The 24,156-nt window shown below is 42.3% G+C and overlaps 1 protein-coding gene across 1 annotated transcript in view; it reads left to right on the plus strand.

The window, feature by feature from the left end:
• MYO16 (myosin XVI) overlaps positions 1-24,156 on the plus strand; it is a gene marked incomplete at both ends in the record, with an annotated part of 418,949 nt that overhangs the window by 336,832 nt on the left and 57,961 nt on the right. Inside the window, 3 exons of the mRNA XM_082602366.1 lie at positions 6,235-6,331; positions 10,928-11,174; positions 13,079-13,350. Of these exons, the coding sequence (XP_082458492.1) occupies positions 6,235-6,331; positions 10,928-11,174; positions 13,079-13,350 (616 nt within the window). The remainder of the gene's footprint in view (positions 1-6,234; positions 6,332-10,927; positions 11,175-13,078; positions 13,351-24,156) is intronic.

Raw genomic sequence — 24,156 nt, forward strand, 5'->3', positions numbered from 1 at the left:
ACGGTTCGCGGGCCTCTCACTGCTGTGGCCTCTCCCGTTGTGGAGCACAGGCTCCGGACGCGCAGGCTCAGCGGCCATGGCTCAAGATGCATTTTTGTAAAATGAATGAATTCATATAGTTTAAACAGATATAATTTTTTAAAGATTCATTTATTTGAAGTAAATTAAATTTTAAATATCTGAGTTCATGTTGTAGCTCATGTCCCTTAAAATCACTTTCTTTGAAATTCTGCTCTTTCTATTTTGTCATTCCATCTACTTTCCTTCACCCAATATGTCTAAATTATGACCTTTATATTTCTCCAACATTATTCTAGTCCACAAATACTTCACAGTCAAGTTGAACATTCGGACAGGTCTACCAATAATCACAAAACCGGGAATTCAGTGGTATTCTAGAGATATCTTCAAGGTACATTAGTGACATAGACATACTACTGTAATGAATTCATTGTTATAAATTATACACTAGACTGAGAGTTGATGAAGCCATCTGGGTTTTGAAGGATGAACAGGGGCTTATCAAGCAGATGATTTAGAGAGAGATGAAGACAAATAAACAGTATACATTAAGCCAGACAAAAAAACAAGTTCCCATTTCGGAACTGTAAGAACTATGGTATAGTTTGAGAATAGATAAACTTGAATGCATTGAAAAAGGATCTTACTACAGAAAGTCTAACAAACATTTCAAAAGAGTTTGAGCAATATCCTGAAAATCATGACCTGGTATTACATTTTTTTTTTTTTTTTTTTTTTTTTTTGCGGTACACGGGCCTCTCACTGCTGCGGCCCCTCCCATTGCGGAGCACAGGCTCCGGACGCGCAGGCTCAGCGGCCATGGCTCACGGGCCCAGCCGCTCCGCAGCATGTGGGATCTTGCCGGACCGGGGCACGAACCCGTGTCCCCTGCATCGGCAGGTGGACTCTCAACCACTGCACCACCAGGGAAGCCCCTATTAGATAATTTTAAGCATGAAAGTAACATAGTGAGATTGATGTTTAGAAGATCGCTCTGAAGATAGTTCTGCCCGTGGTCTGCCAATCAGCGAGGAGTGGTCAGATGGGGGACGTCCCTAAAAAGGTGAGGCCAGTGGTATGCACTTCCTGCCATGGAAACGGGAAGTGTGGGTCCCTTTACGCTTCCCAGAAGGGCAGCCCTCCTCTGCATCTGCCTCTCTGTGATTGAAATCAGTAATCAGTGATGATGATGAAGGGAGGGAGCGCCAGGGGAGGAACCTCACAGGTGCCCTCCACATCTCTCTACTGCAGCGTCCAGGCCACCTACACTCCATGGCAACTGCCCATCCAGCTCTTGTCTGTGCTACTACAGCCTACACCTCTAAAACAATCCCTGGAAACTGTAGCGGTGATCGAAACTTTCGAAGTCATCGATGACAATTGTGTTTAATCTTTTAAAATCTGTCACTTCAAAGAAAAAAACAAAAAACTTAATGGTTTTCTAATAAAAATAGCGATGACTCTAATTCACAGGTGGTTTACTTTTACAGGAGTCAGAATGACATTAACATTTTCATCTCACATAGGAGATGATGCATCTAGGAGTTGCACTCTCCATCTAGGGAACACAGAAGCAGAGAACTCAGTAGGAGGACGTGTCAACCTCTCCTTTTCTCTGGTTGTGAGAGCATCTTTTTATAAGAGAATGCAGCCAAAATCAAGAATGTAGGTGATCTGAACATTTGGTCTCATTCAGATGAATCTTAATTTGTTGGATTTGATATAGCATACTAAGGCACTGATTACAGAGAAACTGTACATGAATTCATCACAGAGACAAAATTAAAATGGCCAACACTTTTCTCCTAGTCAGTGTCATTAATAGACAATGTAAATCCTTGAAAACTTTGGGATCTTGTCTGGGTTTTCCTGATGAAGATAGATTCCTAGATTTACGTCCCACTAATCCATAGTATCAGTGAGAGCAGAGGCTGTAGGGACTAAAATGTATTATTCAGAATGGTTTCTGAGGAAGGAATCTGAAAGACTACTAAATAGCTAATTTCATTCTTTAAGGAGAAAGAAACATTTACTAAAAGACCAGCACAGCCAAACAAATGCTAAAATTTCTAGCAAGCATCTCCAGATATAGGCGAGATAAGTCATGTGGTAAGCAATAAAAATAAAGAATGAATGAATGAATCTACCTATTGGATAACTGTAAAGTAAACCCAAATAGCTAAATAAAATTTTTTTTAAATCATCTGAATGCGATGGCAGTACAATACCCAGCCATTTCCACAAAGTCTTCAGCTGTGTCTTAGCAGGACACTTGCAGTGTGGATTCAGACTCCCTTCCTCCCCCCTCCCACTGAATCAGAAAGCCAGAAGCCCTCCTCACTCACAAAGCCCTTGGTTTTACCTGTGCAGGGAGAATTTCCATAAGTGTACCCACACCAGAATCTCACAAGAAGCTTGGGAGTGGCCCCGTCCTCTGGCTCCCACCTACCCTGTGTCTGCCTGTCTAGCATCCTACCTTCCCTCGTATGTGTCCTGTGACTCACATTCCCATCCTCTCCTCATTACCCCAAACCGTGGATCCAAGCAACACCTCCTTTTTTGCTGCCTCAGAGTCTGGCCTGACAGGCAGATCTGCCATGTGAAACACTCAGACCATTTCTTAACTACCCACTATTGAGTCCTGTGAAATTTCTAATCATTGTGAGAAAATCCATTTCATCCATGTGTACTCCCCTTCAAATTTAGCTTTCCTATGTGACCTGAAAACTGCCTATTTCCTGAAAATACTCTACTACGAGGTTTCACTTTTTCTCATCTTCCTTGTCTTGGTGGAGGAGAGGGGTGCAGCTGAATCATTGCCCCCAACGTTCTGTCTTGTGCTTTTTTCTTTTATTCCCTCCATGGTTTATCCTATCACCTACTGAGTTCCAGGACTTATTTCCAGCTTGATGAATGACTTCTGGGCCGGGCTTATGTGTTCATTGTCCATCATGCCTTCTTTTCATCCCTGAGGACATTATCATCTGTCTCTGTGACTCATCTTATCCTAAGACCTCAGAATTCCTTGTCTTCTGTTTCTAATCTGAATCCACCTTCCCCACAACCCCACCACTTGTGAAGTGCAAGAATTCATATTCTTCAGGAGATGTAAATATACATGTGCAATGGCAAATACCTAATGCAGTACAATAAGTGAAACAAAGAATCATTCATAGGGTGCTGTGGGAACACAAATGAAGGTCACCCAAGCCCTACTGGATGTGGAGAAAAGGATATCAAAAATCCACTCCTGGAGGTGGGGTAAAAGGTAAATAGAAGTTGGCCAACAGACAAGCAACAGTTGTAGAATCTTCCAAACCCAAATAATTGATTTCATTATACTGTCCTGCTCACAGCCAAGCCCAACAATCCATTTCTCTGGCCAGTTTTAAGCAGGAACTTTATAAATTTTGAGTACAGTTTCCAAAATTATTTTTATAAAAGTTAGATGGGATCCTCTTTAAATCTTCTAGTGTATACCCAATGTTCACAGGAAAATGTCTGTTCTTCACAATGTGGCCACTGGTTATATGTGTGGCCTCTTCCCTTATCACACTCCACAGGGGTGCACCTCAAGATGGTTTGTCGTCTTCTGTTCCTTGCCTAGTTTTTCTGTCCCATATTCATCTTTTCCCGTCATCCCTGGAAAATTTTTATATCCCCAAATCTAGCACAATTCTCAAGATAAACCTACTTTGATTTTTGGAACGGCTGTTAGAAATGTCACTAGATGATCTTATTTGCAAAGCAGAAATAGAGACACAGACGTAGAGAACAAATGTATGCATACCAAGGGGAAAAGGGTTGTTGGTGGGATGAATTGGGAGATTGGGACTGATACATATACACTATTGATCCTCTGTAGAAAATAGATAACTAATGAGAACCTACTGTATAGCACAGGGAACTCTACTCAATGCTCTTTGGTGACCTAAATGGGAAGGAAAACCAAAAAAGAGGGGATATATGTATACGTATAGCTGATTCACTTTGCTGTACAGTAGAAACTAACACAACATTGTAAAGCAACTGTACTCCAATAAAAATTTTAAAAATAAAATAAAAGTTGATTTTAAAAAAAAGAACAGGGTAAGGAGTAAAAATAAACCGTAATCCAATCCAAAACCAAAAAAAAAAAAAAAAAAGGAAAAGAAAAAGAAATGTCTCTAGAAGAGATCTTAGTCATCCCATGCAGCTGTCTTCCTGTCCGGGGTCTCCACTGAATTAAGGGAGTAGAACTAGAATCCAGCTCTTCCACCACCATCCGGAGGTCTTGCGCCCATGGTGCGCTCCCTCCCTACATTAGTTTTCCCAGAGTGGTCATTACTGATTCTACCCGTTCTGTAGTATTGCTGCCTCTAACTCTCTGGGAGTTTCATTTTGGAACCCAAGTTTGCATGAATTTTGCTTTGGGGATTGAGTTTCCTGCAGTGAGTTACATACCACAGTCGACAATGAACAGAAAGATGACATGCTCCCTCCTTCCCAAAGCCAGCCTCACAGATTTGCTCTGTGGTGCTCACAGACAGTACCAACTGTTCTTCCTGTTGACTGCCAAAATCAGTCAGCAGTTGGGAAGAAAAAAAAAGCTCTATGAATTATGGAAAATAACTAGGGAGAGAGAATGACACTACAATGGGGGGGAAAAGTGACAATTCTCTGTGGCCACCTATTCAAGTGCCTGCCTCAAATCTCAACCAATTTAAAGAAAACTAAATGAAGAAGGACATCTAGTCAACCAGGGGCCTCTGAAACAGGAGAGCAGTTGAGGGCTTGTCCTGTCCATCCAAGTGGCTAGCCCGACTGCCATAATGCAAGATTTGAGTCTCAATCTCTTGCAAAACTGCGTGCTTCATTAAGACAACAAATCTTGGCTAAGGGGAGAGCTACATAAGATGGGAAGTGACAAAATATGTTCGGGGTAAACTCCATTTCCATGTGAAAAGCTTCATAAGCTACCTCTGGCCAAGCACTCTAATGGCAAGTCTGACCTGTCAGCCTTTTTGGTACCTAATGGTGTGTATAAATGTGCCAGCTTCGGGTGTCCCTTTGACGTCTGACACAGGCTGCGGGGGTAGGTGGTGGTGTCAGCATTTTAGTGTCCGCAGCCCATGCTTGGGAGCACACGTGTTGGTCTCTCTCATCTTCACAGTGTTTGTCTCAAGTGCTAAGAAGATGACTGTGAACATATCACAAGGTTTGCCTGAGCTGTATTTTTTCCGTATCTAACAGGACATCGCCCCTGTGTGTCCACAGCTCTTCATGTTAGTATTTCCCAGGCTCTTCTGCAATTATTTACGCCTGAGCATTTCCATTGTGAAGGGCATTCCTCACACCTACCACAGTCCTGTGAATTCTTAGAAAATAAGCACAACACACCAGAAAATTATTTTGAAAACGCATGGATGTGGCTTATTGTTATGTGTTTTCCAGAACTTTCCTTGGCAGCTCTTCTCATCAATAGTGGAACATTTGGACTGGCTTGCATACCACCAGAGCTTTTACTAGAAACTGATTCGGTAACATGCTGAAATTCCTTTTTTAAAATTCTAGACAAGGATGTTCATTGTATAGCTACTGTTTAGGCAGGCATCTAGAAGATTATTGCTCAGAGATGACGACGTGAAGACTTTTTACTTTTGTGCCACGGTTCTATCATTGCAGTTGTATAAACATTTGATTTATAATAACATATGGTGTCGTAGAAAAAAAATCATTGAAATGAAACAGTTTTGTGCCTCACGTTTAAGTTGTTTTTGTTTTTGGTCTTTTTGTTTGTTCACTTTTCCTTTTCACAGACGCAGCCTCCCTGCTTTGAGTTGCGGAAGGATAAGGATCATAAAATAAAGATAAGGGTTTAGCTCTGGGATTTGGGAAATCATTCATGGGAACGGTTGTATCTTCCAATAAAGAGTCAAGGCCCGTGTTTTCCCTTTGTGCTTCAGGGGGCAACCAGGACAGCTGTGGTGTATGGGTATTTGCAAACATTAGTGACAATGTATACACACAGTAAACATACTTATTAGAACAAAAGCTTGGGGATTCTGACGAAATGTAGAAGTGTTACAAGAATATGGCAGATGCACTGGAATAACTTTTGTTAGCTTTGCTCCTTCAAATCCTTTTCTGGAAAAACCTCTTGCCTGATTATTTTCCCATTGTTATTTTGGCATCTTCATGCTGTTAAATGTTTCCCTGCTGTTTGCGTTTTAGATTGGTGTTCGAAAAGTATTTCTGAAATACTGGCATGCCAACCAGCTAAATGATTTGTGCCTACAGCTGCAGAGAAAAATTATCACCTGCCAAAAAGGTAAGAGTTACACACTTCACAGTAACAGTTCAGTGACATTTCTGAACTTTGATGACTCGGAAAATACAAAATCATTTAGTGAACCCCCAAGTTTAAATGTTAGGGAAACCTAACATTTAGGTTAACCTAAATATTAGAGTGGACCCTGCCATGGCCCTATGTCCATCCATCCCATGGTGCTACCTTCAGGCAAATAAATAGGTTTCAGGAGTTTCAGAAGCACTGTAGCTAAGTTGGCTATTTACTTGTCTCTGGATCAGAGTATGCAGCCACAGCTCATGCTTTATTTCATGATCATTCTATCTGTAATTCTGCATCAAATTTTCACCTAAGTCATAGTTTGGAAGAGGGGATATACATACCTTGTAATTTATGCATCCCTCCCCTTGAAAATATTCATGCTTGCCGATCCTCCAAGAAGCACAGGACAAGAAGAGTGTGCCTTTGAACCCACAGTGGGGAAGAAAAAACAACCCATGTGACACACTCGGGTGCAGCTCTGGAGCCAGATTCCTAGGCCATGCCAGTCAGCGCCCTTGGTATGCTAGAGTCTGGAGGACTGCCACAGCCAATTAGCCAAACCACCTTTTAAGTAATTCCATGTATGCCTTGGATAAATGCTTGACTATTTTTCCTTTGTGAAGGGATAATAATATTTGGACTGTTATCTTTGATAGCAGATAGCATCTATTTCATGTTAACTTTGAGAGTCCATTTAGAATTTTTTTTCCATCAAAACCCAAGTGACCATCAAAAATAGGTACATTTTAAAAATCATAACTATGCCTCACATAAAACATACATACTTAATAGATTTTTAATTTTAATTTGCTTAATAGTTTAATTGTATTATATATCTCTAAAGAAAGGTAAAAAGGGGAGAAATTAACCTACAGGCTAATTTTTGGTGGAAGCAGCCGTGATGAGCTTAATTCTCTAATGTATCTGAAACTATTAAAAACAAGTGCATCTCAGAGAACGCGGAAAACTGCCTCATCCTGTTCAAGCCTCTGTCTATGCGATCCCCTGGGGGATTCCTTCAGGCACACCCCTGGCTGAAATCTCTGATGGGTCCCATCATTTTTAGATGATAAAAAGTCCTGCTATATGATGGTGCCTCAAACAGACTCGGTTCAGAATTTAGCAAGTCCCGTCCACGGGAAGGTCAAAAGTCAGAATCTCATTCCAAGTTAAATCGTCCCTCTCGGCTCCCACCCTTACTTAGGTGCCCTCCCGGGGACGAGGGAATAAGTAAGGGGACAGGGCCACCCCTCAGTCCAACCCACACCCATGTGACCTGGCCTGAGGTTTCTCTGGCCAGCAGGCAGGCAGGGGTTAACAGGCTCTCTGCATATGTGGGTGCCTTTCAGCCCTCACCTGTGCTACCCACCTGGGAACTGCAAAATCTCTCTGTTGGGCATCACTTGGAACTCCCCGTTGACACTGGCTGTGGGCCTGGGTGCTCTCCAAGAGGATGTCTCTTTAAATGACTCCTGGCAGGCGTCTCTGTCTCGATAAACGAGGTCTGGTGGCCAAGAAGCACAGTTGGAGACCCTGACAAGTGAGCCTCTCCCCGTAGAGCCTCCCTGCATTCACCTCCTGGCAGCGTCGGCCTCCCAGGCCACCGTGTGCTCCAAACTCCAGACCATGTGGCAGGTTCTCTGGCTGGTCCCCTGAGGCCACTTTCACCAGCCTGGTGCTCAGGGGCGGTGGGGGGAGCCCCGGGTGAGGGAGGCTCTATGCAATCCTCGCTTCTCTCTGGGTTAGGGTAATCTGGCCTTCTCTGTCCCTCATCAGTGTAGGGAAGGGCTGGGCTCACAAGTCTCCATTTGACCATTGCCTTTGCAATTCCTTTCTGTGTGGTCAGTCCAGGCATGCCCTGGGAGCTGGTTAGAAATGCAGAGTCTCAGGCCCTGCCCCAGAACTCCTGAATCAGAATCTGCATTTGCAGCCTCAGGCTGAAAGTGGGACGGGGAGAGTCCCCTTTACAAGACCAGCACTCTACCCCCTGGGCTGTGGAACCAACCGAGAATTCCATTTAATACCACGTTTATACATACATGGAGCGGGGTGTCGCTTTCTCCTGGAACTTTTCCTACATGTAATTAGAAGGCTGCGTACTCTGTCTTCCATCAGGGGTGCCCGCTAGTAATGTCTCCTCTGGTTGGTTACAAATGTTAAGTCGCTGTGCCCTACGGACCTGAAACAGAAGAAATTAGCAGAACTGTAGTTCTTTCTTTACCTCTAATGATAAAAATTGAGAATGGTTTTTAAAAAATGGATACAAACCACAATTTCCTGTTGCATAAATGAAATAATGGCTGTAAAAGCATGTTTTTAAAATTACAGGCTCTTAAATGCAAAGCATTAATTATTGATTTTTATTTTTACATCTCTTATAACCATTGCTTCAGTCCTTTTTGCTAGTATGAAATTCACTCAGAATTTATATCATCTGGAGTCATTTCCAGTTTTTTAAGAGTTCTCATTTTTTCTTTGTAAATATTGGGTGGCAGAAAGCTGTAGTTACACCTCAGTCTTAAATTTAATCATTTCAATTTCAAATTATTCCCAACAGAAGTTTCCCTCTGACTGTATACCTTCATTTTATCCTGCATGAAATTGTCAGAAAGAGACAAGTATTAATTATCTATTTGTGCCAAATTTATTTGTATTAATTGTCTCTTAGTAAAGGTACCATGTTTTAGCAAATAGTATAATTTTTTTTTTTAATTTTCAAAGATTGCTAGTGCAAAGTGTGAGAAAACAGGGTCTGGACACAGGACAGTGGATTCCCAGGTCTATGTGGATCCAATGAATAGTCCTGCTGTAGTTGGAGGTCAGAAGTCTGGCTTGTCCACATTAATCTTCCCTTTATTCCAAGAGATTAAACATCTTAAATATACCCTCCCATTGTCAATGTCTAGATTTTTTTTAATGTAACAGGAATGAGCGAATGAACAGAGAACAGACCTTCTGCTTCTCTCTCTCACTGTGCCTGTCACATGGCTAAAATTTCTACATTTTATTCCGCATTTTTGATTCCTGGGAGTCTGATTGTACCTTTAGCTGTTTAACTTTTTTCTCTTTTAGATTAGTTCAGCATGACTGTTTTTACAGTTATCTTAATACACTGCATTCCAAAGTAACTAAACACTTAGTACTGCCATCTGAGAAAAAGCCTTGAGCATTTTAGACGTCTGCATATTATTTGCCTCTGAAGCCCTAATTGTGGAAAGTTGTGTTCGCCTTTCCATCTTCTAATCGAGTAAAGGCATCTAAGTGAATATCCTAAACATATATAGATAACCACACATTTATTCTCCTATAGCCAGGAAATATTTTAAAGCAGTTAATATTTGATAGGATGATCCCCCTTACAGAGGAGAATAAAGTGTCTTTGTTACCCACATTGGTTTTCCCTACAATTATAGCACTTCCTATAATGCAAACAACTCCTTCTAATCACAGGAACTTAGAATGAGAAGGGACGCATCCCAGCATCAGATCAGAATTGCTCCCCTCATCTGTCAGAGCATCCCTGAGCGGGGGCCATCCTGTTTCTTGAACTTGCCTGGGTACTGGGAGCTGACTCTCTCCCATGAGACTCCTGATCTGTTTACAACCTGTGCTCATTGTTACAAGGTCATATCCTCATATTGATCCCAGATGTGCTTCCCTACACCTCCCCTGTTGTGACCCGCTCTCTGGAGAGCTACAGATTGCATCTACGTGGCTGCAAGGTAGAGTCTGGCCTCATAAGGGCAGAGATTTGAATCCCCGCTCTACCGTTCATTGGTTGTGTTTACCTGGAGGAATTTTCTCAGCCTCACTGAGCTTCTCTTTCTTTGGGTACAAAATGGAGATCCTGGTACATTAATGACCATCGAGTTTGGGCACTGAAAGATGGGTTGGAGCGCCTAGCACGTGTCAGTGCCTTTACACGGTGGGCGTGACCTTTATTTTCAAGCCTTACATTTGTTACTGACACATAAGTGATTTCAAAGTGTGTTCATCCACCTGTTTCCCCCAATTCTTACACGTTTTTCTAGCCCTGTTTCCCCTGAAAGCAGAAGGATGACCCATATTTCTACACAGTCTCTTCCCAGAGCCTTAAATGCAGTGTTAGCTTTTCTAGGAGTTAAGTCACAATCCTGTTAACAATACGTGCATGGTTTTCAAAGATTACATCCATAAGCCTCAGACGTTTCTGTTATAATCTGATATAAAAGAATGTGATTGGTGCATCCCCAACAAGGTCTGATGAGAGCCACACCCAGAATTCTCTGGGGTTTGGACTTAGTTCCTTCCATCAATGTTCAGCCTGTGTTCCCCCAAGAAGGAGGGAAGCTTTATTAGAATACTACCTGCACGATCTCACTCAGGGCGAGGATTTTTGCCTCCGCTGTTAACATTACTGAATGTAGATGTCTTTTTTAATATAAGATGAGAATGTTTTAGTAAAGTCCTAGACTGGGTTAAATACATTTTATTTTAGAGCTGCTCCAACATAATTTATTTGGACTTGTTGACGGACATCTGGGTTTTTTGCTTTCGCTCCTCCCGTTGACCCATCATTGTGCTCTTTTCCTGAAGCTATCAGAGGATTTTTAGCACGCCAGCACTTGCATCAGAAAAGGAGCATTAGGCTGCAAGAGGTCACATCCATCAACAGCTTCCTGCGGATTACAGAGGACCTGGGGCTTAGGACCTATGACGCACTGGTCGTTCAGAACGCCTCGGACATCGCCCGTGAGAATGACCGGCTCCGGAACGTAATGAATGCTGCTTTCCACAAAGAGAAGTTGGAGGCCAGGAACAAGCAAGAGGAAGGAACCAAAAGGTAAAGGCAGGTAGTGTGCAACTTCAGTGACCTACGCGATCGATCCTGGGGCGTCAAGAAAATGCCGATAGCCCTTAACGCAAAGTTTAATCACTTATGACCGTAGGGAGAGGAACGAGCACGTATGCATGCGCAGTGCGTTACGTGAAACCTCCTGACATCTGAAAGGATGCTTTTCCTGGGCTTTCCTTTCACAAAATAGATGCTCTACGTGTTACTTTAGGTCCCATGAAATAATTGCTTCACCTACCGTGCTTGCATCACTGACCATCTCAAGCACAAAGTTTTAAGGCATCTAATCTTTACGTCTTAGCAAAGATATATAGCTTGGTTCTCGACATCTTTATGCAAGTGTCACGTATATAAATAAGGCTGACTCCTAGAAACTTCTGAAAACCTGACCCCCAAAATGGAGAAGACACTCTAAAAACACAAGAGCAGTGAAATCAATGAATGGTTGCCTGTATTATATTTCCCTCAGGAAACTGTCACATCTTCTTTGCCAAAAAGGAAAGCTTTGGGGAAAGATTTTTATTTTAAAGTTCACGTTGGATGCTGAGCTTGAAATAGACATGTGAAGAAAACTAAGTCCTTCTCCACTTTACTACCCTTGTTTCTCTGTGACAGACGAGGACACCTGTGATTTACAATCCTCCCTGAGTCTTTCCATCCTAATTTGCTGTCAGGGAGATATTTGTTTTTCCATAGGAACTTAGTAATACCTAGTTGTTTCTCACCGAAAATGACCCCCCTTTGCCTTGACTGGGATGTCGAATGATTTTTTATTAAAGTGGAAGTGGTGGTGTGTCTCTCACTAATTAGCCTCAAATATCTCAGTGATTAAATACTGAAAAAATTCCCTTTGTACGGAAAACTGTAATTAAACATTACAGGGAAAACAAATTATCCACTGAGTGCCATGCTTTCATCTTCAGCTAGTTCATTTCCTATATGGGCGTCTGGCTCTGCCTGGCAGTAGATCCCAGCTCTGTTGGTGCCCTGCCACAAAAAGATATAATTATAAAAACAAATGCTCGGAGACTCCTGGTAAAATGAATGCATTGGCATCTCCCTGGCACATGATTACATTGACATGTGAAGCCAGAAGGAATTTTTTTTAACCAGATAACTATTAATTTTTTCTGACTTCCAGAATAATATTTATTATTTCCTCTGCTGGAGCTAAACAGCCACCCTAATTTCTCAATTTCATTATGTATTCATTTGCCTGATATAAAATTAAGTGAAGAAGTATTTGTCTATTTATTTATTGAATACCAGCAGTTCACTTGGCATTGGGCAACCAGATGGAATAACAGAAGAAAAATAACAATTCCGCACATAATTAAATAATTGCTGATGGAATTTAAATGGCAAGGGAAAGAGAGAGAGAGAGAGAGAGAGACAGGGAAGATGAAAATCTTTGATCGTTTTAAGTAAAGCATCTACTCTTTTGCAAGGGCAAACAGAGAACTCCCAGCATGTGATGCATCAGTAACTCTCTATTAAGATGGATTTCCCAGAAATTATCATTCAGATTGAAATTCTGGTTTTTTGATTTGCTTAATAATCAGGGTGTGAAAACTTCACTCAGCGAATGCCTGATAGCAAATGTGGCACTCCTTAAGACGTCTTGGGTTCCGGTGAGATTTTTGTCTAAAGTAATAATGATGAGTCTCGAATGTGCTTATTTATCATGAAGCAAGGGCTGGAAGGATGAAATGGCTTCCTCTGGATGCGCTGGCTACCAGAGCGCTGCACGCATCCTCCAGCCTCGGCAGGAAGGCTGTTTACCAAAAAGCCGTGATTATGTCTGCTTGAGCCGGTTCATTGTTCCCATCTGAATAATGCATCTGGGTCTCTCTGGCGGGGCTGTTTGTGTTTGTTTCCCCACACACACCCAGAGCTGAAGACAAGGGTGGACCCAGGCGCCTCCACTGCAGCTCCGTCCCAGTCCCTATGGCGGTAGACAGCCTGATCCAGTCCCAGGCTGGTCCATCCACCCCGCCTCCTCCTCTGCACTCGGTGCTCAGCCTGGATGACAGCAGCGGCCTCCCATCACCACGGAAACAGCCTCCGCCCAAGCCAAAGAGGGACCCCACCACACGGCTGAGCGCCTCCTATGAGGCCGTGAGCGCCTGCCTGTGGGCTGTCACCAAGGACTCCTCCAATGAAGGTTAGCCTCGGGGAAGGGAGACCCCGACCCCTGTTGGGTTACTGATACTTGACTTCCGGTCTTTGAGTGCGCCATGGCAGTACTTTGCCCTAATATATTTTTAGTAGAATTAAATCCATTGTTGGCTTGCCAGGGGCCCCCCTTTCTTTTTTAATTTTTCTTTTTTGATTTTTGGTTGTGTTGGGTCCTTGTGGCTGCACGCGGGCTTTCTCTAGTTGCGGCGAGCGGGGGCTACTCTTGATTGCGGTGCGCGGGCTTCTCATTGCGGTGGCTTCTCTTGTTGTGGAGCATGGGCTCTAGGTGCGCGGGCTCAGTAGTTGTGGCTCACGGGCTCTAGAGCGCAGGCGCAGTAGTTGTGTACAGGCTTAGCTGCTTCGCGGCATGTGGGATCTTCCTGGACCAGGGCTCGAACCTGTGTCCCCTGCGTTGGCAGGCAGATTCTTAACCACTGCGACCCCAGGGAAGCCCACCAGGGAAGCCCACCAGGGAAGCCCACCAGGGGAGCCCACCAGGGGCCCTTTAATCGTTAAACATAAATAATATTAATTCAAATCTCTAAGCCTCTTAGGGAAAAGCTACTTATATATCATTTCCTTAACTCCTCTCCCGACTTCCACATTGAATGAGGAGCCTCAAACCAGAACAATTCAGAAAGTCGGTCGCTCGTCCATGTAAACTTTTGTGAATTAAAAAGCTAAAAAGATTCATCTGGCTTCCCTGTTATCATAACTTAATTAAAAGTTAAACTTGCTTTATCACCACACAGTAAAGTGAAATGATTCATGCAGAGGACAATCATGACTCAGCAAAATTCAGTGAGTGAAACTTTGGGGACTAGACAACAAAGGTTTCTGCATCAGTGGTCTAGACATATTTATGCAAAACCACAGTTTATTCTCAATTAATTCTCTCATAGATTAGTTCATGTGATATTATTGCTTAATTTTTAATTTTTAGAATTGTGAAAAGCAGAGGAAGTCCTTCTTTGCAGGACATTTACTAACTTCACAGATTTTACTTATCACCCATGAGTATGAGGCCCTATTCTAGGCCCAGGAAGGTACACAATAAATAAAACAAACAAAGTTATCTTCCCCCATGGAGTTGGCATTCTAGTGGGGAAGACAGATGGTAAACACAATAAACAAATAAATACATGGAATATTTTACTTTTTTTGTTTGTTTTTTGCGGGGCCTCTCACTGTTATGGCCTCTCCCATTGCGGAGCACAGGCTCCAGACACACAGGCCCAGTGGCCATGGCTGACGGGCCCAGCCGCTCCGCAGCATGTGGGATCCTCCCGGACCGGGGCACGAACCCATGTCCCCTGCATCGGCAGGTGGACTCTCAACCATTGCGCCACCAGGGAAGCCCTACATGGAATATTTTAGACGATCCTGGCTGCAGAGGGACATAGAGTAAGAGGTGGTGATGCAGGGTGAAATTCTAAATGAGATGACAGTGTGGGTTTCACTAGAAAGTATTACATGAACAGAGAAAAGAGCACAATTTCTTTGGTAAATAAACGAGACAAAAATGCAAAAGCACAGCAAAGCCATAAGCTCATCTTTGTGAAGAGACAGCTGACACCAAGGAGACAGTGGGCAGACCAGGGGCCGGAGGCCTGCAGCAATGAGTCGACCCTAGTAATCTTCAAAGATGCTCTTCACTGGTTGCTTTAGAAACAGTAGATCTTCAGGAGAATTTTTTTTTAAATTGCTGTTGTCATGTATGAGTCATATTACAGTAATGCTTAGATGGTGATGTAGCAGAAATTCATTACTTTGGGGAGAAGAGGACAAGTGTGTGTTTTTAGCATCATGGTAACAAGGCAAATAAAAACATTAGAGAAACCATCTGGAGGAGAGTCTTCAGGCGGATGCAGACGTGAACATAGATGGAAAGCAAAGGCCCTCCAAAGAAACAAGCCGTTCTTCTGTTCTCCCCAGTGGATGACACAAACTAGAAGAGGCTTATAGTCTATGCAAGTCATAAATACTCTCCCTGAGAAGGTAGGCCAGGTCCCATTTCTACCATTATTACTTGTAGATTTCTGTAGTGGATTTACGGTGCAGATCTCTGTGTTGAAATAAGAAGATTTGGGGGGCATATTGGGAAAGGTAGAATAGCGTCTAAAAGGATAAGCCTAATGAGATGGGAAAATGTGAAATAAAGACTCAAGACAGCATCAGAAATTGAAAAAAAACAATATGAAACAAGATTGAAAATTGCAATGTATATAAGATGGAGCCCCATCCAAATTTGAACACCACAGATAAACTCTATAAATTTGGATAAGCAGGCCTCAGAATAGCCTGTGAAGCCTAAAAATGCTTTTTGTTCGTGTGCACGTGAAAAGTCTACCTGCCCTGGAGTTGAGATTTTGGAGGAGTCGGATGCCAGCTCGTCACATAGTTGAGAAAGGGGGTAAAATATTGAGGATAGAATTGAGTTCTCTCATCTGGGCAGCAACAAAAAAGGTAAATTTAAAAAATTACTCAAGAGGGCTTCCCTGGTGGTGCAATGGTTGAGAGTCCGCCTGCCGATGCAGGGGACACTGGTTCGTGCCCCGGTCCGGGAAGATCCCACATGCCGCAGAGCGGCTGGGCCCGTGAGCCATGGCTGCTGGGCCTGCGCGTCTGGAGCCTGTGTTCTGCAATGGGAGAGGCCACAGCAGTGAGAGGCCCGCATACCACAAAAAAAACAAAAACAAAACAAAACAAAAAAAGAATTACTCAAGAACCACAGGAGATAAAAATATACATAAAAGCAAGTGACAGGAAAAAAAGATTAATGAAGAGGAAGCAAGAAAGACCCCAGGTGTAAAACTGAGATTCCCACTACCGCGAGGAATCACAAGGCTCTTAAGGCCATCTGTTTAAAATACATGATGTGGTATCATCAGACTTGCAAGACTTTTATATAAATTATAGGTTCTTGAAACCTAATTTCAGCTCACATGTGGCTCTAAGATGCTTTGAGTGTCTCCCAACTGAGGCCCACCCCGGGGGAACTCATGTTTTGGAGGTTTGTGACAGGGCCGGTCAATAAATCAGTTCCTTCTTTACTATCCACATTATTGGTTCTTTCTTACAACACATGATTCCTAATCCTGATGGCTTGACAGCCACCTCTGCATCTCCTGCAGCTAAAGGTGAATTCCTGTGTTCAGGAATGTACTTTAAATGGGTCTTTAAGGATAAGAAAATTAACCTGACTGATTGGATAGAGGAGGTGTGCTGGGGGGTTTTGGTAGCCATAGGACTGAGGCTTAGTCATTCAGATAAGCAGTGCCTTGGATTTCTAATAAACTGTCCATCAGCAGTGGCTCTGGTCACCTTTACGCCATAATGACAGGAGCTGAAGGTGTCCAAAAAGTTGCCACTAACCACTTGTGGCTATTTAAGTTTAAAATAATTACAATTAAATAAAGTTTAAAATTCAGTTCCTCAGTCATTAGTGCCAAGGACTCAACAGCTGCAGGTGTGGAATTTCCCATCATCACAGAAAATTCTATCAGACAGCACTAATTATTTTTTAATTGGAGTATAGTTGATTTACAATTCTGTGTTAGTTTCAGGTGTACAGCAAAGTGAATCAGTTATACATATACATATATTCACTCTTTTTTAGATTCTTTTCCCATATAGGTCATTATAGAACATTAAGTAGAGTTCCCTGTGCTATACAGTAGGTGCTTATTAGTTATCTATTTATATATAGTAGTGTATATATGTCAATTCCAATCTCCCAATTTATCCCTGCCCCCCCTTACCCCTTGGTAACTGTAAGTTTGATTTCTGCATCTGTAACTCTATTTCTGTTTTGTAGATAAGTTCATTTGTACCATTTTTTAGATTCCACATATACGTGGTATCATATGATGTTTGTCTTTCTCTGCCTGACAATTCACTCAGTATGACAATCTCTAGGTCCATCCATGTTGCTGCAAATGGCATTATAGACAGCATTGATTTTAAATTCATGTTCTCACCACGGGAGCAATACTGAGTTTTTTACACCTGGTGATATGTCACACAATTATCCTTCTTCTGCGTAAGATGGGAAGGAAATCTGATCACTGCATGAAGTGCTCTGTGAACACTGTTCATAAGAATAAGACCACAAATCAAGTTCAAGATCTTTTCTTTTACAAATGAAGCTGCTAGTCAATTCAGAAGGTTATAGAGTGAAAAGAGATCTGTTTGGAGAATGAAGGCCAAGAGTCAACACCTTTTATGCCCAGTCCTGTTCTTTTTAACACGTGCCTTTCCTAGAGGTTTTCATCCAGTATACACGGTCATAGTGAAGAGGCCGGCCAGAGGGCTGGTTTTTCTTCTCTACCTTTGTGCCTGAAAAGCTGGAAGCAATTTTATGAGCCAGTAAATTTTAACACTCGTTTGCAAACTATTAACAAGCCAGAGCCAACTATTTGAAAGTATGATTTTTAAAAGTTTGGGGTTGCTTTTTGCAAACAGAGACTAGGAAAGGAAGAACAGGGCTGCGACTTCACTTCTTCTTTGCAGGGAAGCTCCCAGCTGAGAGCTTTTCTGAAGAACTGAGTATCTAAACCCAATGTGACGGCTTTCTCCCCAACACAGTGACACCTGGATGGTGAAATAGCACAGGACAGGTTTTTGGGGGGCAGCTCTAGGCGCCACCACTGAAACCCGGTGATGTGAGATGCATACCCAGCCTCCCTCAGACTCCAGCCACCCGCTCCTTAGAAATAACACCTGAGGAATCCGTATTTCTTAGAATTGCTGTACAACTCCCTTTGCGACAAAACACAGTTTATATGTATAGGTACGAGAATGGTTCAGCTGTGTGGCTTAATTTGGAAATAGCGTTACATTTCATTCCCTTTTTTATTGCCTTGTTTATAAATTTATTCTAGAATAGCACTTGACACCCAGTAAGCACTCAATAAATACTTATTGAACAAATAAATCAATATAATAGAAAAATATTTCTTTGTGCTGCTTTCATGAAAGCAGAATTAGCTTCGTATCAGTAAATCAAAATGAGCACAATTTGGCAAGTTTCAACATGCACCCTTGAGATGTGTCAGACTTGGTTTGTCAGCATTATTTTTAGCAGAATCCCCTTTATGATATTTTTTTCTATTACCTGAAATTTGATGAAAATTAGGTCCTCTGTGAACGCTGCCCTGAGAATGTGTGACGGGGCATAACAGGAGAACATAATTATGCTTCACAACTTACGGCTCATTTGTCCATTAAACACATGTTAATTCAGTGTATTCCACGAGCCTGGCCCCTCCCCCAGGGCCTTAGAGACCAGTGGGCTAGGAAAATGGGCAAACAAATTATGAGAAAGGCAGAGTAACAGCAAGGGCACCAAAGAGCACAGAGCAGGAGGGGCTAACCGTCACTGGGACCTGTGGAAGGGGTCGAGAAGGGACCTATGGAAGGGACATTTAAGAGGCCTTACACACGTGGAGGGCGGTCAGTGGGGAAAGACGGGCTGAGAGCAAAGGTAACAGACTCCTCCCTCGAAAAAATGACCTAGCAAGGTTGTAATCTATCACAGCTCAGTAGAAGCCCTTCTTGTCCAGTTTATAAGCTGGTTGTAAATCGATACTGACCTCACTCAAGTATGCAACAGGCCCACCAGCCAGGGAACTGGCTTTATCCAGGCATCCTTCATGTCTTAGGTCCTGAGCAAGGCACACAGTTTGCTCTGAAACTGGGCAAAGTCACACTGGAAGAGTTGGAAAACAGAGGGTAACAACACACACAGATACAGGTATTTTCTTGATGAACGATCTTCTCATTTCTTTTTTCTCATAGATTTAATATGTAGGCATCTTATTCTCAGTGAGAATGGGGCCAAATAACTTGTGTCTTGAGGCAAAGTCACCGACATGCCTTAGCAAAAAACTCAAAGGGAAACTATTTTGTACAAGAAAATGTTTACCTCCTAACAGAATCTAAAAATGACACAAGTCCCTAGATCATTGCACAGTAACTCAGATAAGAGTCAAGTTTAAGAAAAAATGAGAGGGCTTGAGAATGTGGGATTTATCCCTTAAGTTACTGTTAGGACACTAAGACTTGCCCTTAAGGTGATCCGTAACCATGAAATGTCTCCCTGATCCCATCTCACTTTTACCCATAAATCCGGGGACTAAAATAATTGTTAAGAAAACTCTTAATATAAATTCACTCTTGACAGCCCTTAAATCCTTATTTGTAAATGAACAATTAGCAAGGACTTGTGTGGATACACACACACACACACACACAAAGGAGTAACCATAAAACCAAATTAGACTCTTAATTCTCTAACTGTGGTATTCTAATTTCAGTTTATGAAGAATGAAGCTTTCCAGTTTCCGCCCCAGATATTCTAATTTGGTAGTTACAGAGAAGGACAGGAACTGTGCTCTTTACATCCTCAGTAAAGCACTCCAGGTGATCTGATATTGATGAACTGCAGACCATGCCCTACAGAACCCTGTTCTATGACTCATGACTAATTTCTGGTTCTGTAGTAATAATATGATGTTGATGGTAGCAGCTGACACTTAACAATTGTTTATCATGTGACAAACACTATGCTAAGTATCTTCAATCTTTAGAACTACCTGATGGAGTGAGACTGTCACTGTGACCCCTCTGTAGATGAGGATGTTGAGTCAGGGGAACAGTGGTGTATCCTGTCCCAGGCTACACACCCAAGCAGTCAGATTCCAGAGGCCAGTCTCTCAACTGCCTCCTGATAACCCATGCTACTTTTATTTATCATCGTTTAATTCAAAAAAGCTTTTCTCTGCATCTACAGCAAACCTTGAGGGAATATCATATCAGCTATCTATTGTTGCTTACCAACTCCTCCAAAACTTGGATATTTAAATAAAATATGATTATTTTATTACTGTCTCAGGTTCTGGGTGTCAACTGGGCTCATCTGAGTGGCTGTCCCTCCAGGTCCTCCATGAAGCTGCATGTGGTGGCTGGAATCACCTGAAAGCTGGTCACTCGCATGCCTGTTGCCCATAGATGTCTAAGGACTGGGACTGCTTGGCCATCTCTGTGTCTAGGTGGTCTCTCCACCCAGTTTGTGCAGCCTGGCAGCTTCAGGGTAGCTGGACTTCTTACGTTGACAATCAGTGTGTCCCTGGTGCCTGCTCCAGGAAAGAGAACGCCGGGCGGTCACTCTCTTACCTTTGACGAGCAGCCTTGGAAGCCACACAGCATCACTTCCATCACTGCCACCAGATAGTCTCAAAGGCGCATCCAGGTTGAGGAAGGTGAAATAGACTCTAACTCTTGATAAGACTGGGAACACTATTGTGGCCAATTTTGGAAAATACAGGCTGCCTCAATCCATCCTCTGGATAAAACAATTCACATCCCTCCCACTTGCAAGATGCACTCATCCCTCTCCCATGCTCCCCAGAGCCTTATCCCGTCATCACATCAGGCTCAGGTCCAAGCCCCAAATCCCATCCTCTAAATCAGGTCCAGGTATCCTGGCTGCTCAGGTAAGGCTCCTTAGGTGGGCAGGTCCTCCAGAACTGTCCCTAACTATCAAAGACAAGCTGCCTATTCTCCACACAACTAACATGTTGCTTGTGCCTTGGTTAGGATTTAGTCCTGGCACCCGGAAATTATTTTTCATGGCCATTAGGTCCGTGCTACGGAATCTTGGTTCACCTTTGGATATTATTTCCTCGTCCACAAGAGGTGACATGTTTGGGGCTGGTCGTTTTCTCAGCCTGATTCCTGCTCATAAAATTTTGAAGCACCAGAGCCTCTTTATTTTGTATTGATCATATCTCTTTCAACGCAGCTGATACTATTCCTTTAAAAGCTTTGCGAGTTTCCTGTGAATCAATTTATAATCTACTCCTTTAGTCAAAAGCCACATCCACAAATCTCTTTGAGATAATCTCCTCTCTACTTTTTCTTTTCTGCAGGATTTCTGTGGGGCAATACTCTTGATATCCTTAGAAGTCCTGTGGTTTTGTTTCTTTGAAAAGGTCCAGTGAAGCACCACCTGAAATCTTTCTGAGGTCTTAATAAAGGGGTTCATAGTCATGACCTTGGCTTCAGCTTTATATCATGTTTTCCTGAAAATGCCCCAGATTCAATCTCTGCTTACAAGTTATTTCTTAACTTCAGAGTTATTTACTATCCTGATGGCCCAGTGATAAACTATTTTATTTTCAAACTCAGAAAGTCCAGGCTCCTTTATAGATAATGGTTTGTTCTTTCTTTAGCTTATCTCTTTACCCTCATTTTCCTGCAGGAAAGTAGAGGAATCCAGGAGGCTGCTTTTACACTCGGTCTAAAGATCTCCCTACCTAGATCATCCAGTTCCTTAAGTGTGTTGTCTGCTTTCCACAGTACTGCAGGTGACAGTGCTGATAAACTTTCCACAAAGGTATAAAAAGGGTTATGTTTCCTTCGGCGTCCAGCATCTTTCTCACTTTCCTTTAAACATCACCAAGAGCTTTCTTGGGTGTCACGCTTCTGCTAACAGTCTCTTCAAGACTCCTCCTCCTTCCCTGGTGGTCCAGTGGCTAAGACTCCACGCTCCCAATGCAGGGGGCCCAGGTTCGATCCCTGGTCGGAGAACTGGATCCCACATGCCGCAACTAAGAAGTCCGCCTGCTACAACTAAACATGCCATGACGAAGATCCCGCCTGCCTCAACTAAGACCCGGCACAGCCAAAATAAGTAAATGAATGAATAAATAAATAAATATTAAAAAACAAAAAACAAACTCCTCCAATTTCCCAAGGCTATTGCCAGGCTTTTAAAGTTTGGGGTTTTTTGGTTTATAGCAGCACTCCACTTCCAGTACCAATATCTGTATTAGTTGTCTATTGCTATCTAACAAATGTCTCCAAAATTTAGTAGCTTAAAATGACAAAGGTTTTATCATCCTCTCTCTCTCTCTCTCCCTCTCCCTTCCTCTCTCTGTCTCTCTGTCTCCCTCTCTCCCCATTCTACTAGTTGGGTATCAGCTAAGCCCTTCTCATGCAAACTCTCTCACAGCTGTGGCCAGACAGTGGCTGGCCCTGGGATGGTCCACAAGCTCAGTTCATTACATTTCTGGTGTCTGGGCTGGGGAGACCTGGACAACTGAGGGCTGGAGCAGATGGGGTCCTCTGGCATCTCTCTCACCTCTGTGTGGCCTCTCCACATGTTCTCCACAGCGTGGGTGCTTCAGAGTAAGCAGTCTGCTCACATAGAGATCAGGGCCACCAAGAGATGTGTCCCGAGAGAGGAAGAGCCAGCCAGAAGCTGCACTGCCCCTGACCCACCCTCAGCAGGCAGGCAGCATTGCTTTTGCCATATTTTACTCATGGGGCAATCACAGAGGTCCTTCCAGCTTCAAGGTTCTAGAGGAGCCCGAAGGACTAAAAGTATTGTTGAAGCCAGTTTTGTAAAATACAACCTGCCACACATCCTTTAAACTATTCACATCTTCAGAACAACTCTATAATACTAATGTTAAAAATTTGTTTGGTTCATTAACTTTCTAGGAGAAGCTTATGAGTTGCTGTGTTTTAGTACATTGAAAGCCTTTGGGACAATGCTCATTAATTACAGAATTGTGCATTTTGGGTATTTTCTACTCTTAAAAGTTGGCTGCTTTGGTGAACCCTGTATAATACTTGCCTTCAAAGATATCCATTGAGTTAGAAAATTAACTTTCTTCTTTTCCATTCTCATCTGGATGTCTCCCATTTGTTTCATGTTTACGAAGTGCCAGCATCTGAGCTAAGCACTTTACATACATTATTTTATTCCTCTGAGATGATTAGTGATATCACCATTTTAGGCATGACTATACTGAAGCCCAGAGAGATGTGACCAAGACCTCTTTCAAAATTATAATTTGCACCAATGCCACCGCGCAAACACACACACACACACACACACACACACACACACACACAGACCCAATTCTGTGACTATTATGGCCTGTAGTTTCCCACCTCATAGCATGTATCATGTTCTAACATGCTATGGAATTAACTCATTTGTTTTATTTACTTTTTCTATTGTGTGACTTTACCCAGGAGGGCAGAGGAAGGAAGCAGACAATTACTGTGTATTCACTAATGTGTCTCTGAATAAATACTGGTTAAATGCACGACTAAATGAATGATAGCATGAAAGGGTGGTCATGCTGGGGTTTGAATCCAAGTCCATCTGACTCCAAAGCCTTTAATTTTAACCCTAAAAGTGGAGTTGTCACTCTGAAAGTGGAGATAGATACTCTCATATATGCAGTCATAATGAGAGAAAAGCCTGGCTGCCTTAAAACTCAAGAACTCAGCAAAATTAGATGTGCTTATTCAGATCAAGAATTCCTACAGATTAGCAAAGCACCCAATTGGTAAAACAGTTCAAGATTTTTGAGAAGTTTTGATATTTTAGTAAAACTATATGTAATTTTCTAAAATTAACATCTTGGCTCCAGAGAAATTATATTTAATAAAATCTAGAATTTATAGTAAAAAATATTAGAAAAATAAGTCTTTTAGAATCTTTTAACTTAAACTTTAATAAATGTTTTGAGTCATATTTAAGTAGTTTTTCTGCCTCTTTAAAAATTAGTTCTCGCTAATATTATGCTCTTTTGTTTTTCTAAATATCTTCCTTCTTTTCAATTTACGAAGTTGCCACCAAAGTTCTTAGTGAAATACAGCACTCTTGATTTCCCTGTTAAGTGTGTTAGGATTCAAATATATTAATTAACTGTAAAACAAGCCCTTGGCATCATTTTAACAACATTCTTTTTAGAAAAATAATCTTTCCATG

The sequence above is a fragment of the Mesoplodon mirus genome, assembly GCF_964341445.2.
Source record: "Mesoplodon mirus genome assembly, chromosome: 17".
NCBI lineage: Eukaryota > Metazoa > Chordata > Mammalia > Artiodactyla > Ziphiidae > Mesoplodon > Mesoplodon mirus.